Source organism: Canis aureus, chromosome 12, assembly GCF_053574225.1.
Source record: "Canis aureus isolate CA01 chromosome 12, VMU_Caureus_v.1.0, whole genome shotgun sequence".
NCBI classification, from domain to species: Eukaryota; Metazoa; Chordata; class Mammalia; order Carnivora; family Canidae; genus Canis; species Canis aureus.
Window position 1 is genome coordinate 58,435,761 of NC_135622.1, and position 18,111 is coordinate 58,453,871.

The 18,111-nt window shown below is 36.4% G+C and overlaps 1 protein-coding gene across 5 annotated transcripts in view; it reads left to right on the forward strand.

The window, feature by feature from the left end:
* The window catches only part of ADAM17 (ADAM metallopeptidase domain 17), a 49,347-nt gene that overhangs the window by 11,056 nt on the left and 20,180 nt on the right, over window positions 1-18,111 (forward strand). The window contains exons 2-8 of one of the 5 annotated variants that reach the window (XM_077844179.1): window positions 1,850-1,982; window positions 7,798-7,928; window positions 9,210-9,298; window positions 11,656-11,824; window positions 13,146-13,279; window positions 15,094-15,183; window positions 17,097-17,210. In XM_077844179.1, coding sequence (XP_077700305.1) covers window positions 1,850-1,982; window positions 7,798-7,928; window positions 9,210-9,298; window positions 11,656-11,824; window positions 13,146-13,279; window positions 15,094-15,183; window positions 17,097-17,210 — 860 coding nt within the window. Of the gene's footprint in view, window positions 1-1,849; window positions 1,983-7,797; window positions 7,929-9,209; window positions 9,299-11,655; window positions 11,825-13,125; window positions 13,280-15,093; window positions 15,184-17,091; window positions 17,211-18,111 lie in introns of those variants that run through there. The other 4 variants (XM_077844180.1, XM_077844178.1, XM_077844181.1 and 1 more) reach the window with 4 other exon arrangements.

The following is an 18,111-nucleotide window of genomic DNA, read 5'->3' on the forward strand; positions in this document are numbered from 1 at the left end:
TTTGTTGAGAGGAAAGAAAGCTTCAGCTTAAGTATTTTTAGACAGTTTCTACAGAGACTTTAGTCACCAAAGTTGTCTTCCAAAAATCCTCTTCATTTTGGAAGAGACAGCAGAGTTGCTGATAAAAAGTGACTTACATGGGTATCATATACGTTAGAGTATACTTTGGCTCTATACCAAATAAAAACATTTTTGTGCATGTTTTATCTCTGGGGCAGCACATCTTTGCTTTTCTTGGGTTCCAAGTCAGTTTAGTAAAAGAATTAATGTTTTTTTTTTTTTTTTTCCCCAGGGATTAGTTTGGTCATATCACTGCTGCTTCCTGAAGTTCAGTGGATTGTTGATTCTGCTGTGTCTGTTGAGGGCAGGAGTGATTGGGATATTACCCCTTTTTTGCTTTTTAATTTGGAATATGTAATTATTCTGTAAAGATTTACTTTTGGTTTGTTCAGGCCATTGATATGTTTGTTGCTCTTTCATACTACATGTCAGCTGATAAGAAATTGATGTAGCCTGGGTTAGCAGTGGTCAGGTGGAGTTGGTCACCTTCATCTTAGAAATTCTAAGTAGACAAGCCAGAAATGCCTTTAATTTAGAATTTAGTTGATTATGTAGTATGATACTTTTTGAGGTATCAAAATTATTGGTGTCTGGTATGGATATGAACTCATGTTCAGATTCCCTAATTGTCACAAGTACCTTTCCACATTGATTTGTTTGACCTAGGATCCAAAATGGTTCACACATTAGCTTGCTTGCTGTATTCTTGTCTATAGAAGTCCCACTTATCTGTGGGGGATACATTGCAAGACTCCCAGTGGATGCCCGAAACTGGGTATGATATGGTAAAGTTTCATTTATAAATTCAGCATAGTAAGAAATTAACAGTAATAATAAAATGGAACAATTATAATAGTAGACTGGAATGAAAGGTGAATATGGTCTCTCCCAAAATCTTTCTCTCTCACTCTCTTTTTTAAAAATATTTATTTATTCATGAGAGACAGAGAGAGAGGCAGAGACACAGAGGGAGAAGCAGGCTCCATGCAGGGAGCCCAACTCAGGACTCCATCCTGGGTCTCCAGGATCATCACACCCTGGGCTGAAGGTGGTGCTAAACCGCTAAGCCACCCGGGCTGCCCACCCCCGCCCCGTTTTTTTAAGTGAGCTCTATGTTCAATGTGGGACTTGAACTCACAACTCCAGGATCAAGAGTTGCATGCTTTACAGACTGAGCCAGCCAGGCATCCCCCTTAAAATCTTATTTTACTATACTTAACCCTTCTTGTGATGATGTGAAATGATAAGCTGCATATACGTTCAGATGAAGTGAGGTGAATAATATGGGCATTTTGACCTACTGTTAGGCTACTGTGTACTGACCTTCTGACAGACCACAGCTGACCTCAGGTAGTTGAAACCTTAGATAAAGGAGGACCACTATATTGTCTCCACCCGTCCCTTCTTTCCCAAGCCATTTATCTTCTAAAGAACTTGGAAATATTTTATTCCAACAAAAAATACTTTATTTTGTAGGAATTCTGATATTCTAGATGTGGCTGATTGCTTCCTAAGGTTGTTGTTGTTGTTTTTTTTTTTTTTTCTTCCTAAGGTTGTTAATTTGGTAACCTAATCTCTTTATGTCTTAAGAACTAAAAGTTAGGTCTTGATTAAATTCAGTTTTTTTTTTTTCTTATATATCTATTTTGGCAAGAATTTTTCATAGGTTGTGCTTAGCACTTCAAGATGCGTTATATCAGGAAAAGTTTGTTGTTAGACTCTGTCATTTTAGTGATATTGTAATTGATTAGTAAGTTAGGTGTTAATAATCATCTTACCTTTATTTCAGAAAACCTTGATTCTTTACTCTCAGACTACGATATCCTCTCTCTATCCAATATCCAGCAGCACTCAGTAAGAAAAAGGGATCTACAGGCTTCAACACATGTAGAAACACTACTGACTTTTTCAGCCTTGAAAAGGTAATTTGAACTATTTATAGAAAAATATTGGGGTAACTGGGGACTTAGTTTGGCAAAGGTAGAAAAATAAGGGTGTTTATTAGAGTCTTAGGAAGTTATGTTTTAAAGATTTGTAATTGATATAATTACAGTCAGTCATAATTCTTATATCACTTCTTACTCTAAAATTCATAGTGATGATTATTAAAAACAAGCAAATGAGTATTCCAAAGGTATTAATGATAGTAATAATGTTTATGGGATTCTAACAAAGGATTTTAATTAATTGAATGATTTGTAGTACTTTAAAATATTTTGTGCTACTTTACAACCATGAACTACACACTAAATATTATCTTTCTTTTATATATGAACACACTGAGTTTTAGAGATCAAGGGTTTTTTCAGGACCCCACAGCCTTGTGGTAAGTTGAATAGAGAATTCAAAGCTGTGTGTATATTGAAGTCGCCTTACATTGTAGCATAAATTGATGTGATCTGTTTGGGCAATAATTTTGCTTTCTCTTACATTTTACAGATGTAAATCTGTTAGATAATTGCAGGCCTTTTTGTAAAGTCTTTTTAGGGAGCTTTACTAATATCAAAACAAACACTGAGAGAATGTTAATGGACTGAAGCAGAGAGAGAAACACACTTCCTGCTGGGCAGGTGCCTAAAGAGGGGCTCTATCCCAGAATCCCAGGATCATGACCTGAGCTGAAGGCACTTAACGGACTGAGCCACCCAGGCACCCCAACAAATATTTTTCAAAAAAGAAAGTAATACATGTACTTGATTTAAAAAGCAAACTGGGGGAGGGGGTTATAAGAAATTTTCACTTCTTCAAACTTCCCAGACATAGAGAGCTTTCCTGAATAAACCTCTAAAAGATTTTTTTATTTTTTAAAGATTTTATTTATTTATTCATGAGAGACACACAGAGAGAGAGAGAGAGGCAGAGACACAGGCAGAAAGAGAAACAGGCTCCACGCAGGGAGCCCGACGTGGGACTCGATTCTGGGACTCCAGGATCACGCCCTGGGCTGAAGGCAGGCGCTAAACCACTGAGCCACCCAGGGATCCCCTCTAAAAGATTTTAATGCATATTTTTTGTATATAGATCTGTGTATATGTAGGTGATATAAGTAGATTTACCTCATTTTTATAGCTGCATAAATATTTATTTTTTATTTTTTATTTTTAAAAATTTATTTATGATAGTCACACAGTGAGAGAGAGAGAGGCAGAGACATAGGCAGAGGGAGAAGCAGGCTCCATGCAGGGAGCCCAATGTGGGACTCGATCCCAGGACTCCAGTATCACACCCTGGGCCAAAGGTAGGCGCCAAACCGCTGCGCCACCCAGGGATCCCTTTTATTATTTTTTTTAATATTTATTTTTTAAAAAATATTTTATTTATTCATGAGAGAGACAGAGAGAGAGGCAGAGACGTAGGCAGAGGGAGAAGCAGGCTCCATGCAGGGAGCCTGATGTGGGACTTGATCCTGGTACTGCAGGATCACACCCTGAGCCAAAGGCAGGTGCTTAACCACTGAGCCACCCAGGCGTCCCTGCATAAATATCTCTTTTGCATAGAATTATAACGGTTTGTTGGCTAGTAGCTTACAGCTACATATTATTTAACCAAAGTGATTATTATTTCTTATAGCAAATCTCCAATAAATATCTTTGTGAATATACCTTATCTAGGTTATTTTTTTTTATAGGATACATTCCTGAAAGAATGAGTCAAGGATATACATATTACAAATGTTTACTGCTGTTACCATATTTCTTCCTAAAGACATTAGCCCAATTTATTCTTCTAGTAGCAGTTTATGAGCTTACCTGTTTCCTGTTACCCTTAGCAATACAAGGGTTTATCAGCCCTTAATTTTTGTCCCTGTGAAAGGGGATGTATCTCCTTGTGTTGGATTTTTATCTTATTTTTTTTTAAGTGTTGTGGCTCCTTTTTTTTTTTTTTTTTAAAGATTTTATTTATTTATTCATGAGAGAGAGAGAGAGAGGCAGAGACACAGGCAGAGGGAGAAGCAGGCTCCATGCAGTGAGCCCGACATGGGACCCGATCCCGGGTCTCCAGGATCATGCCCTGGGCTGAAGGCAGGCACCCAACCGCTGAGCCACCCAGGAATCCCTGTGTTGATTTTTATCTTGTGTGAAATTGAGCATCTTTTCATGTGTGTAAATCATTTATTTTTCTGTGTCTACCTTTTTGTATCCTTTTACCATTTTTCTGATAGGTTTATTCGATTCCTGAATCATAGTCATGCTTAGTATATTTACCATATGTGTAACTGATATTTTATGCAGATATATTTTATAATGTCTTTTTCGTTTTTTTTCTAGTTATTGCCATCATCCTTAGATTATTTTTGAATAATTTCTTTCTGTTAGAGTTCATGTCAAAATATTGTTGTATTGGTTTTCCAAGCTTCCAGGCCTATAGCAAATTTGAGCAGTGATGATGATGATAATCTACCTGGTGCTTAATTTCATGTAATTTATTTGAGGCACTTTGCACATGCTCTCTCTAATTCTCACCATGCTCCACAAAGAAGTTTTTGTTACTCTCTTTTTGGGGGAAAAAGAATTGAGACTTAGGTTGGGTAACTTGCTCAAGGTCACTTAGCTAGTAAATGGAAGATTTGAATACAAGCCTGTGCTATTTCTGCTGTGCTGATACGGATTTTGGTGAAGAAGTGGATATAGTTTGTAAGAGATAAATAGGAACAAAGGATAAGGGGGAAACTGCAAAATAAGAACTAAAAATTTGGCTTTCTAGGTTTTTTTAAAGTTAGGTTTGGGGTGACTCATAGAGTCTTTTCTGTGGGGGGAAGTGTTGCCATACCCCATACATTCCTCTCTTTCAAGTCTCATAGATGACATTGATTCTTAAGAAAATGTTCAGTATTATCTATGTATACTCTTTGTGTAAGGAAGCAGGGAGGTTTGTAATTTATTTTACAGGCTTTCCATCTGAAGTGTTTAAATGGAAATGGATCTAACCATGTAGCAGAACTTTGGACCAAGTACTTTAAAATAGTTTATATCATTTAACCCTGAAAACCATTCAGTTAGTAGGTATTATTTTCATTTGTAGATGAAGATACTTATTTCAGAGGTTAAGGCCAAGATTAAGCATCGAGTTAGTGGTGGAGACAAGATTTGAGCTAGGTTTGTCAGACTCCAAAGCTCTTTCTTTTATGCTGCATCGTTAAAAGAAAAAGAAGGTGGGATATTTGAGATGATCAGTTTATATAGGGCTGAACTTACCAATGTGAAGCTGCTCATTACCAATGTGAAGGTACTCATAAATGATTAGATTTTCTGGTTTTAGATAGTAGTCTAAAAGGCTAATTTAAATCAAGGTGATTAGATTTGTGTATGACTATTATAGCAGTTGAAAAGCATGGAAATGCTGAGAAATTGTATGAGGAGTTAAATAGTAACTTTATGAAGAAAAAACCCTGAAATTTGCCTAGAAGTTACAATTCCTCTGTTTTATAAATTAAGAAATGCTAAAGTTAAAAATATTGTTTTCATACTTTTTTTAAAAAAAGATTTTATTTATTTATTCATGAGAGACACAGAGAGAGAGGTACAGACACAGGCAGAAGGAGAAGCAGGCTCCATTCAGGGAGCCTGACATGGGACTTGATCCCGGATCTCCAAGATCATGCTCTGGATTGAAGGTGGTGCTAAACCGCTGAGCCACCTGGGCTGCCCTGTTTTAATACTTTCTGATAATGTTGCACTTTAAAAAAAATTTAGATATTTTTTATATCCTCTTAAAAGTGAAATATCTTAATTTATTTGAAGAGGGCTAGAACTGATAAAGAAATGGAAATAATACATATCCAGCTAAATGGACTATTAAAAATAGATATGAGGTACAAACTTCCAGTCATAAAACAAGTCATAAGGATGTATAGCATGGTGACTGTAGTTAATACTGAATTGCATACATGAAAGTTGCTAAGAGAATAGATCTTAAAAGTTCTCTTAAAATAAATTGGTTGCTCTGTATGGTAACAATTTTAATTAGATATTATGTAATATTTACAGAAAAGGAGGAAAATATTGTTAATTCAGGTGGATTAACACTAGTTTGTAGTTACTGTAAATCCTTAAGCCAAAAGTCAGAAAGATAAAGGAAAATGCTAAAGGAAATCTATTAGTACATGACTTCACATAATTTTGAGAGGATAAAGTAAAATATAAATTCTGACTGAAATAACCTTTAGAGGTTTTACAAGTCAAAGATGAAGATTGGAAAGTCAGAAAACAGGAATTTTACCATTCCTTGGTCCTTATCTTTATAGAACAGATTTTTAGTGTAAAAAACAATGCAATTTCAGTGATTTTTCTGGAAAGAATGTTAAGTAAGAGTAACATTGAGACTCGTAGAGGGCTTCGAAGCTGAATAATGAGGCATTTAGAATAGGGATACGTTTCCTTACAAAGATATCAGCATAACTGATGGAAAAAAATCATAGCTGTGAATGTGTGGGAAGATATGTTTTAGGAGAACAGGAGAAGATGTTCCAAGGATTTCTGAAATAATGTTCTATTGTCTCTTTCCCTTTGACCATTAAAAAAACCCACAAGTGAACTAAAATTACTTTGTTATGCTCAAAAAGTTAAAAATATTTATTGCTGTGGAGGCCGCCCCTGTCTAGATTCTTTCTGGCAGTTTAGACTTAGGCAAACCCATGGGGAAGTAACACTTCATAGTTTCGACCCCACAGCTGACAAAATTTGTTCCTGTGGTTAAGATAAAAAACATACCTTTATCTTTAGTGTTCATGGGCACATTGAAAGGGTAAATAATAATTGAAAAATTCTTGCTCACCACACCCAGATTTTATGTCAGGACTGAAACTGAGAGAAAACAAAAGAATATTAAGCTGACTAAACTGGAGTATGTGCTTTAATGTCTCTGTTGGATCCTTATATTTATTTTCCTCACAGGAATTGAGGATTAATTTTTTTCAAGATACATTCTCTTTAGAAGGAGAAAAAAAGCATGAGTGCTTTTAAATATAGAAAGTAGCAATTACTAATTTTGCCCAGCAATAAGAACAGCTTGATTTTTAGAGGCAGCACAGTACAGGCCCCTTTTTTTTTTTTTTTTCCCAAAGATTTTATTTATTCATGAGAGAGAGGCAGAGACACAGGCAGAGGGGGAAGCAGACTCCACACAGGGAGCCCAATGTGGGACTCAGTCCTGGGACTCCAGGATCACGCTCCGAGCCAAAGGCAGATGCTCAATCACTGAGCCACCCAGGCGTCCCAACAGTACAGGCTTTTGAAATACACCTAGTTTGGTGTCTAGTTTCATCACTTACTGGCTGTGTAACCTTGAGTATGTTGATAGACCTGCAACCCTCAGTGTTTACTGTATGAAGTGGAAATAATGTAAGCAGAGCATGTAATGCTGAGTAGTATTCAGTAGTGGTATCTAGTAATACCAGTCTTTGATAAATTTTTCAGACAAGCAGGATTCCAACTTAAACTATCCACCTGTGTGTTTCCTTATTCAGTCTCAAAAAGATGAATGCATAAGCTCTTTTAATCTTTTTTCCTCCAATTTTAGTCTTTTTTTTGGTTTGCCAAATTCTTATAGCTAAAGAAATTTGTCTGTTTGTCTTTATATGTGATATAATGCTAAGTACCTAGTAAAACAGTAGTTATAACTGGAATAGTGTTTTATTAATGTCCACTCTGTCAGCTTATTTTTTAAGTAAGTTGGATTTTATGGGTTAGAGTAAATTTTATGTGTTTAGAGTAAAATATGGCTGCATTCTTTCTTTAGGCATTTTAAATTGTATCTGACATCAAGTACTGAACGCTTTTCCCAAAATTTCAAAGTCGTGGTGGTAGATGGTAAAGATGAAAGTGAGTACACCGTCAAATGGCAGGACTTCTTCAGTGGACACGTGGTTGGTTAGTATGAAGCTTGTTTGTTTGCCCTTGTGTCTGTTAGGGTGTCCAGATCTAGTTTGCATATTTTTTTTTATTGGGAAGAAGAAGGTGTGTCAGAGAAGTGCTATTCTTTGTTTCATATGAGTTTTATAAGTTTGGAAGGAGGAACATGTAGATGGGGGGAAATGGGGATTATCTAAGCATGTGTATATATATACTGTCTATTTTAATGATTAAAATTAATTTCCTCCCAGTTGATAAGAATTTAACCTCCTCTTGTCTCCAGGGAAGGATGTAGGCTTCCCTTATGAGATTTTAAACAAGGAAGCTAGGAGATAGAATAATTGACTTTATGATTCTGTTAAGTATTTAAGACATTATGTCAAACAAGCAATTGTGGTTTACTTCTGGAACTTTCTCTGCAGAAAAAAGAAATGACATTAAAATCTGCAAATCATGCAGTTCAAACTCTAGATTCCAGATCATGCTTTCTGCCTCCTTTCCTTCCTCATTCTTCCTTCTCTCCTTTTCCCCTTCCCCCCTTCTTCCCCTTCCTCCCTACCCGCTTTCCCTTTCCCTTTCTTTCAGAGAGGGAGAGGGGGTAGGGAATGGGATGGGGACAGAGGCAGAGGGAGAGAGAGAATCCCGTGCAGGCTCCACACCCAGCATGGAGCCCAATGTGGGGCTTGATCTCAGACCCTGAGATCATGACCTGGACTGAAATCAAGAGTCGGAGGCTTTAGCCAATTGACCCACCCAGGCACCCTCCTCTTAGTTCTTTCTTAACCAGAACTCAGTGAAGTTACTCCTGGAAGAACATCTATACATTTGTTTTTGGTTTTGTTCTTTTTTTTTTTTTTTAAGATTTATTTATTTATTTGTTTATGATAGACATAGAGAGAGAGAGAGGCAGAGACACAGGAGGAGGGAGAAGCAGGCTCCATGCTGGGAGCCCGATGCGGGACTCCATCCCGGAACTCCAGGATTGCGCCCTGGGCCAAAGGCAGGTGCTAAACCGCTAAGCCACCCAGGGATCCCTTGGTTTTGTTCTGTAACACACTCTAGATAATTTTTAGAAGAGAATTAAGGGAAAGAGAAAGATTTCAAATGAGTTGAGGCTACTCCTTAGGAGTGTGAATATTTTGCTGCTTGCTGGGCCCTGTGTTTCTTTGTTGTAGATTTCTATAGTACCTAGGCAGATTCCACTCTGATGAAGGACTTGATCGATTTTTATTGACGGTAGTGCATAGTTTATTTTTTGATAGAAGTATTTGTAAATGATGGAATTTTTTTTCTCTTAAGGTGAGCCTGACTCTAGAGTTCTAGCCCACATAGGAGATGATGATATGACGATAAGAATCAACACAGATGGAGCAGAATATAATATAGAGGTAAATCTATATGTAAATTTTTTTTTGGGTGGGAGCTGTTAAAACTGTTTCCCAGTTGTTTTAAGAAGACAAAAGTCTTTAATTGTACTTCTTTTTTCCTTGTGTTTAAAGTTTTTAACCGATGAAGTAGATGGTTCTTTATTAAAAGAAAAAGAAGTTAATATTTTTTACACGTCTGAGAGACTGCCCTAAGATGCACTCTATTTCTAAGTGCCATAATTGAGAGAAAGTCATATAGGGGGTGGATAATGGGAACAGAAAACTTCCTTTCTCTCCTGATTCATTTTTTTATTCTTTCTCTAATAATCCTATTATAAGTGTAAATGTTTGCAAAGACAAAAGTCAAGTCTTCTCCTGTTACCCCCTACACTCTCAGGAAATGCAAAATTAATAAAAGGTGATAGTTTGAGAAGTTAAAAGAGGGAAACTCAGGCTCTGGTTACTTCTCCACTGAAGTACTAACAGCAGAAACCAAGACCAAACTAGCAGCCTTCCCTTTTTTTTTTGTTTTTTTTTTGTTTAAGAGATTTTATTTCTGGTTAGCCAGTAGGCTATTAGTATTTGTTTTGGGGGCATTGAAGTTACATGTGATAGATTTTCAACTGCATGGGGGGAGTCATTGCCCCTAATCCCTGCATTGTGGGAGAGTCAACTATATTTAACAGCTTTATTGAGGTAAAATTCACATACTATACAGTTCACTCATTTATATCCATTATGAAGGATATAATTCATTGGCTTTTACTGTATCCCAGTTATGGAAGTCATCACCACCATCAATTTTAGAACATTTTCACCACCTGCAAAAGAAATACTGTACCCTCTAGCAGCCCACCACCCTTTGCTTCCAAATCCCCTGGCCCTAGGAAACCACTGATCCATGATCTCCTTAGATTTGCTTGGTCGTACATATAAATGGAATCACAGAATGTGATCTTTTATGACTGGCTTCTTTCTCTTAGTGTATTTTTAAGTTTCATCCATGCTTTAGCCTGTGTCAGTACTTCATTTCTTTTTATTGCCAAATATTCTATTGTATGGATATGCCACATTGTGCTTATTTTATGGACATTTGGATTGTTTTCACTTCTTTGGCTATTACAAATAATGCTTCTGTGAACATTTGTGAGCAAGTTTCTGTGTGAGCATTTATTTTCAATTCTCTGGGGTTTATATCAGGAGTGGAATTTCTGGGTCATATGGTAACTCTATTTTTAACCTTTTGGGGAACTACCAGACTGTTTTCCAGACTGTGGCTGCATTCCACATTCTCACCATTTTACATTCCACAGTATATGAGACTTCTGACTTCTCCACATCTTCACCAATACTTCTTATGACCTGTTTTTGATTCCAGCCATCTTGGCAGATGTGAAGTCATGTCCTTGTGGTTTAGATTTTCATTTCTATGATGGATATGGAAGGAGATTTTATATATCCATATATATATATATAAAATATGAGAGTGTGTGTGTGTACACACAGTATCTTTTTGTACTTTGCTCATAAGCTGCCTAGTTTGGATGAGACCAGCATCCTTATTGGAACTTTATTTTTGATTTGACTAACCTTTCAAATGTGTTAGTTCTGATTTACTGTGACCTTGCAATAGGGAAAGTGAAGATATTTTAAAAACTGCTCTTCCTGAAAGGTATAATAAGTTTTAGGCACATTACTGCAAATTTTCTGTCTTCTCTCCTGTGTATAAAACCTTCATGGTAAAAAGATACTAAGGACACTAGAATGAGAACGGCGCAGGGACCAAAGGCTCATCTCCTGTTTGTTGCTATAGGTCATTACCTGGAGTGGGGTTGGCATGCTGTAGGTGCTGCAGAAATGTTTTTGAATGAATGAAAAACGTTCTGCGTTTCCTTTTCTGGATCTTCTAAAAGGTTTCATAACTTGTACAAAATAATGCTTTCTTCAAATACAGATAAAAATCAAAGGGTGTGGGAACCCTGGGTGGCGCAGCGGTTTGGCGCCTGCCTTTGGCCCAGGGCGCGATCCTGGAGACCCGGGATCGAATCCCACGTCGGGCTCCCGGCGCATGGAGCCTGCTTCTCCCTCTGCCTATGTCTCTGCCTCTCTCTCTCTCTCTCTCTCTCTCTCTCTGTGACTATCATAAAAAAAATAAAAAATAAAAAAATAAAAAAAAAAATCAAAGGGTGAATAATCCATGTATTTATTTGCCAGCATAGAAGCTCTGAGAAAAGTTGAAATGATTTGTTTTTGTTAAGATGACTAGTCAGTTTACTTAAGCTGGAAATGAATGTTATCTAAAAACAAAGGATATTGTAAGAATTGATTGTTTGGGAATTCTTATATTTTGCGTCTCAATTATATGATTTCTGTTTTAGCCACTTTGGAGACTAATTAATGATACTAAAGACAAAAGAATGTTAGTTTATAAATCTGAAGATATCAAGAATGTTTCACGCCTACAGTCTCCAAAAGTATGTGGTTATATAAAGGCGGATAATGAAGAGTTGCTTCCAAAAGGGCTGGTAGACAGAGAGCCACCTGACGGTAAGACTTAAAAATATATTTCAAATAAGAAATTATTTCAAATATGCATTATGGCTGTCAGTTAATTAGTAAATGTAGTATTTGACTTGAAATTGATTAGTAAATGTAGTATTTGACTTGAAAATAGAGTTTTATTCAGAATTTTCTTTAATTCTTTTGCCTGTAAGAATTGAAAACACTCAAATAATGATAACAATAAAGGTTGGAAAAAAGTCTACAGAAAGGGGAAATTGAATAATCTGAGGGAATTTTTTTTTTTTTTTTTTGTAAATAGTAAAGAAGGATTGACAATACATATAGTGTTTAAGTGGGTATGGAGAGGAGAGAAAGTGTTTTTATTTGGGGTATTTAGAAATAACAAAATACTGTTGAAAAATAATATCTTTAGATAAGCTTATGAGAAATTAGTTGGTACCAAGAGAGGTCTGTACTGTTTAGAAAGAGGTTATCAGTCTTGGGACAGCTCACTTTATTTTTATTTATTTATTAAATATTTTGTTAAAAGATTTTATATATATATTGGAGAGAGAGCACAAGTGGGGAGGAAGGGCAGAGAGGGACAAGCAGACACCTTGAAATATGGGGGTCGATCCCAGGACTCTGAGATCATGACCTGAGCCAAAGTAAGGCACTTAACTGACTAAGCCACCCAAGTTCCCCAAAGATTTTATTTTTTAAGTGATGTCCACACCCAACATCAGGCTTGAATTCACAACCCGGAGATCGAGAGTCGCGCACTCTACTGACTGAGCCAGGCAGGTTCCCCGTGACAGATCAGTTTAGGGTCATGGAAAAACCTAGCCATCATGGAGAATTACTCGACTGTCCTCGTTTTTGAAAACTTACAAAATATGGCTAACATTTTAGTATATAAATAATCAGTTGGGTATTTGATAAGGAGAAGGACCTATTACCATAAACTAATTTTTAGTGTCTGATTATCTTGGTGGTTTTACTCTTACTTTGGTTAATTGGTAAACTTCTGGTATATGTGCTGCTGAAGCGAGCACAATTTGTAAACTTCTAGAAGAAAATGACCAACAATAAGCTAGATGGTTGTCTTACCTTAAGTACTTTTTAAAAGTTTCGTTATTTTAAAAACTGAAGGAGGCCTTTTTCCTTGGTTTTGAATTCTATTTTAAAACCTCATATTACTTTTTACTTTTCTGTCTCCAAATTGTTTTTTGTGAAGATATCTTTAAGGGATACTAAGCTCAAATAATGTTTGTTTCAAAAATATGGTAGATTTAAAGTGTTACTATAAAAAAAACTCCTTGTTTTGATGAATTTTGATTTAATAGTGCATACAAATTCATATTAGAGTTTGTTCATCGGGTGAAGAGAAGAGCTGATCCTAACCCATTGAAGAACACCTGTAAATTGTTGGTGGTAGCAGATCATCGCTTTTACAGATACATGGGCAGAGGGGAAGAAAGTACAACTACAAATTACTTAGTAAGTATCTGATATTGGATCAGGTCACTAGACATAAAAATCGAGGTAGGTAGGGAAATTCCAATTAAGAGAAGACTGCTATGATGTGAAATGTAATGAAATGAGATGTTTCAGATGCCTTGTTATTTCCTAAAATAATGGGGAGCTCTCTTAGGTTCTTATATTACTCTGTAGAGATTCTAATTTCAAATTTTTTAAAACCCATTTTACCTTTGGACTAATGTTTTGCACATTAGAATTTTTATGCATATTAGGTTTAGGGAGAATTCATAGCATAGGCCTCCCTTCTTTATTCAGTTGAACTCTCAAAACATCACTGCTATAATGCTGTGACTCATGTGTGAATATATGCTCCAGAGTGGAGAAAAAAAGTATTTATATGAACCCCTGTGTGTTCTTTGCTTATATGTATATTTCACAGAAGATGATCCTTTTGGCTTATGTTGTATAAAATAGCTAATTGTTGGACTATAACTATGTGAAGTAGGTGGAACTTTCATGGTCATAACTAACTGTAGAGCAAAGATTCAAAAAGAAAGATTACAGAAGTACTGACTCTGAGTTTTTGAGCCTTTACTATTATAATTTGAAAAACCAAGGGAATCCTTTTTCATTGACATTTTTTGTTAGTATGATCTCATTCGTTGTGATAATTTGGCACTGACGAAATGTTTTTGTTGAAGGAATAAAAGAGAATGCAACTATTCATGAACCCAGAGTGTAGGCTCCAAAAGATGCCTTTCTCCTTGCCTTGCTTTTTCCGTTCTCTTGTTTTATTTGTCTCCCCTCCCCCTATTTCCCTCCCCTTCCAATGTCAAGTGAAAGAATTTATTATGAGGGTAGTAGGAGTAGTGTGTGAAGTCACTGCAATTCTTGTTCCTAAGTAAAAGATTCTTTCTTGAAAAAGTTACTTCTTAATGTGAGTTTTGTATTAAGGGGTCTTAATATACTTTTTTGTTTATTACACTACAAATATGAATATGATGATAGGTCTAGTCTTAAAAACTGCATTTCTTAGTTTTACACTTACTATAAGCAAACAACAGTTTTTAGATCTCTAATATGCTTCACAGTTGCTAGAACAAACCTCATCTAGCCAGTTGGTGAACAATAGAACAGTCTGTTGGAGGTAAAGATGGGCAATGAGCATTTGTTCTTCTGTAGTTGGAATCAACCCTTGTCCCTTCTCCCCCAGTATTCTCTGTCTACCTTACCTCCCTTCCCAAATCATAGGACAGAAGAGAGGGGAATGGTGGGAGTTTGCTCTTCTGTCCGTCTCTGCTGGACTTTGGGGCTGGACTTTGCCCAGTGAGGTTTGGGGATAGCTTGAGCAGCATCTGTCATTGCCCCTCACCTCTTTCTGGGGAAGACATTTCAGATTCTTGCCAAGAAATGGAGTGGAGATGGACTACTACTTTCTTAGAAGGCCATATTTTAGGTACATTGGTTGATCTTTAACTTTCATTTTTGTAGTTGAACTATTTTAGACCTTTAACTTTCATTTTTATAGTTGAACTATTTTAGAAGTTACTTATAGTTTGGTTCATATGCAATTGATAATCTAAAATTTGAGATGAACTGTACCACTTCTTGATTCTGGCATAACACTCTAAGTTTGAGGCTAGGAGTATTTGTTTTGTTAGTGTCACCAATATTACAGGATATTATCTTAGTGCTAGTTTTGTAATTGATGGAAACTCTTACAGTGGTATTTTCTCTAAACTGACCATTTTAATCCCTGAAAAATTTATATTCCGTGGCAGAGTGATAATTATACACATGTCTTCCTCACACTCTTTCCTTTGTAAACACAGATAGAGCTTATTGACCGGGTGGATGACATCTATCGGAACACTTCATGGGACAACGCTGGTTTCAAAGGTTATGGAATACAGATAGAGCAGGTATTTACCAATGGTTGTGGATGTGGCTTTTGTTACTCCGCAGAGTGATGTGATGCAAGTATTTGTAACTCATCTTCGACTCTAATCTTAAAATGTGGACATGCCAGTGAATTGTATAGCATTTTTGAATTAATTATTTACAGATGTGAAGTTTTTTTTCTTAGGCTTGTTGTAGGCAGAAAGCCGCCTTTTGCTGTGATCTTTTTCTGAATTTATGTTGGTTTTATACTCTTCATTGTTTTACTTTATTTGATTATGCTTTGTCTTTGGTTACAATGTTGGCACATATTGTTGAATCCTTAGAAAATTTACTCAAATATGGTGTACATTGGCAGGGCATCTGTACATACAGAACCAGTAGATCTCCCCCCCCCCCCCCAATTATCTGGTTTCTTATAATCTCTTCATAGAGCACATTCAACAATGGATTATTGATGTCATCTTAATTATATCTCATAGTAAACACTGTTTGAAATTGATAAGACTAATTAAAAAGACTTCTAAAGTTGGGTATTGCTTTGGACAGACGTTTAATATGTAAATTATTATCTGTTGTTGTTTCCAGGCTCTTTCTATTAATTAACCATATTCTTATAGGTACTGAGGTATAGGATTTAGAGATTAAGAAACAAAACTTTTGAAATTTTACATCATACTATACTTTATAAATGTTAAACTTTTATAGTACTTGTATAAAACTAAGAGAATTATTTTTCCCTTTTCTATTCTTTTACTGTTTTGCATTTTCTTTTAAGTTGTTATTTGAATAGGTAATATATACACAAGGTACAAAAGCCAGTGAAAAGTAAGTCTCTTCAACCTCTGCCTATTGTCACACCAGCCCCTTTCCCCATGAGATGCCTCCGTGTCGCAAGTCTCATAAGTGCTGTCCCGGAGAGATTCTGTGCATGTATAGCATGTGTCTGTATATGTGTGTATTTGACACATGGTGGTGTGCTCTACTCTTTTGCACCTTGCTTTTTCCATTTGGCGAGTATGTTGGTGATTGTTCCATTATGGTACATAGAAAGCTGCCTCACTTGTCTAAAATAGCTGTATCATGTTCAAATTTTAGGGAACTAATAGATAAAACTCCCTTTGCCTTAAGAACTTGGGACCACTTGGAAAAATAGGTGCAGTAAAGGAGATTAAATATCAGCTTTATAATAATGATGATGGATGGATTGGAGGGTGTGGTTTACGTGTGCAGTCATAGTGGGCTTCCCACCTATTTCATCCTGGAATTGATCTTGACCACCCACCACCAAAGCTGCTGAGCCCTCCCCTGTGAGCTTCCCATGTGGTGGCAGAGCAGAGCAGAACAGACCAGAATACACCCTCTCCAGGCAGGCACATCCATAAGAGAGGCCAGAAATGGCTGACCTGAGATGGCTTTGTTCTTTTCCCTAAACACGCTCACTGGTCAATAACGTTTCGTCTCCTTGGAGTAAAGCCTTTATTCCTTTTTTATTAAAGCGGGATTAACGTGAATTTTTACTATATGTACAAGGAAGAGCTCCTGTTCTTTGTAATCTTTTTGTGGAGTGCAGTGACAGACATCTAATTCTTCTGGGTCTCTGAATCAGTGACTGTAGTTGGAGTAAATATTTTAAGCTTGTGGAACCCAAGTTCTCATTTTGTCAAACTAAATGTAGAGGAAATAAGAGTTGAGGATTACATTTGTAAATTGATAGATAAATAATTCATTGACATACATGTTTTCCATACCATGTGCTTCTCAGTTTGTTTTTAAATGGATATTAGAGCTGAAGAATTTTATGGAATTTTGGTTTTAAAACATTTTTTCTAGAATGGTAGATGATCTTATTTTGAATAGCTAAAAGTGTGGTTATTACTTTAGTCTTCTGCCTTTTTTCTTAAGTGTTCTAAGTATATTGTCTTTTTAAGTATAGATCCGCATTCTCAAGTCTCCACAAGAGGTGAAACCTGGTGAAAGGCACTATAACATGGCAAAAAGTTACCCAAATGAAGAAAAGGATGCTTGGGATGTGAAGATGTTGCTGGAGGTAGGTGGCAGAGTCCTGGATATGCTGTTAGCGCCCTTTGTGGTTTCTAGTACATGGGGCATGTCTGCATCTCAAGGGGTATGATGACAAAGGTAATTGAGAACCAGGAGCAGCCCACCCCAGCTAATCCAGCAATGACCTTACCCCTGTAGCAGGGCAGACAGCAAGATAGGCCAAAAAGTTCTGAAAACGAAAAATGCTAGAAAGCGGTACTTCTTGACCTTAATATCTTTGAGAATCTGGTTGTTGAAGTATTGAGACTTAAGAAAACATATACCCAATATAGACACTTTTTGCACACCATTTTGTTCAGGTTTCTTTGAAACTTATCAGTAGATCTCCCAGGTCAATAATTGTCAAACAGTATGAAAATGTATTAGTAGAAATATAACTTGGAGATCTGAAAGTTTTCTATAGAATTTAAAAACCTCTGTGACTGTATTCTAGTAATAAATCTAAAGATAGCCTAAACATTCTATGCTATATAATTCTTGCCTCAACAGGGTAGGATTGATCCTTTTTGCTACAGATTTCAGTGTCTTGGGTTTGTGTATATGATTGCTTTGTTGTAAAATGACCTTCTGTGAGGTGATAGTGGTCTTTTAATAAGTTAGTAAATGTATTGATTTCCTATGGCTGCTCCAACAAGTTACCACAAATTCAGCAGCTTATAACAATACTTATTTATCTAGTCATTTCCATGGGTTAGTCCATGCACAGTGTGGCTCATCAGTCTCACAAGGCAAAAATTAAGTTTTCAAAGCTTGAATGGAGTTAAAGGATATTACCAATTCTTTATCCAGGTTGAGATCCAAAGAATGCTGAATGTGTAGAGTACTCTGTGTGGCTTAATCTCCTGTGATCCACTGCCACATTCAGAGGTTCAGACAGCACCGTTCAC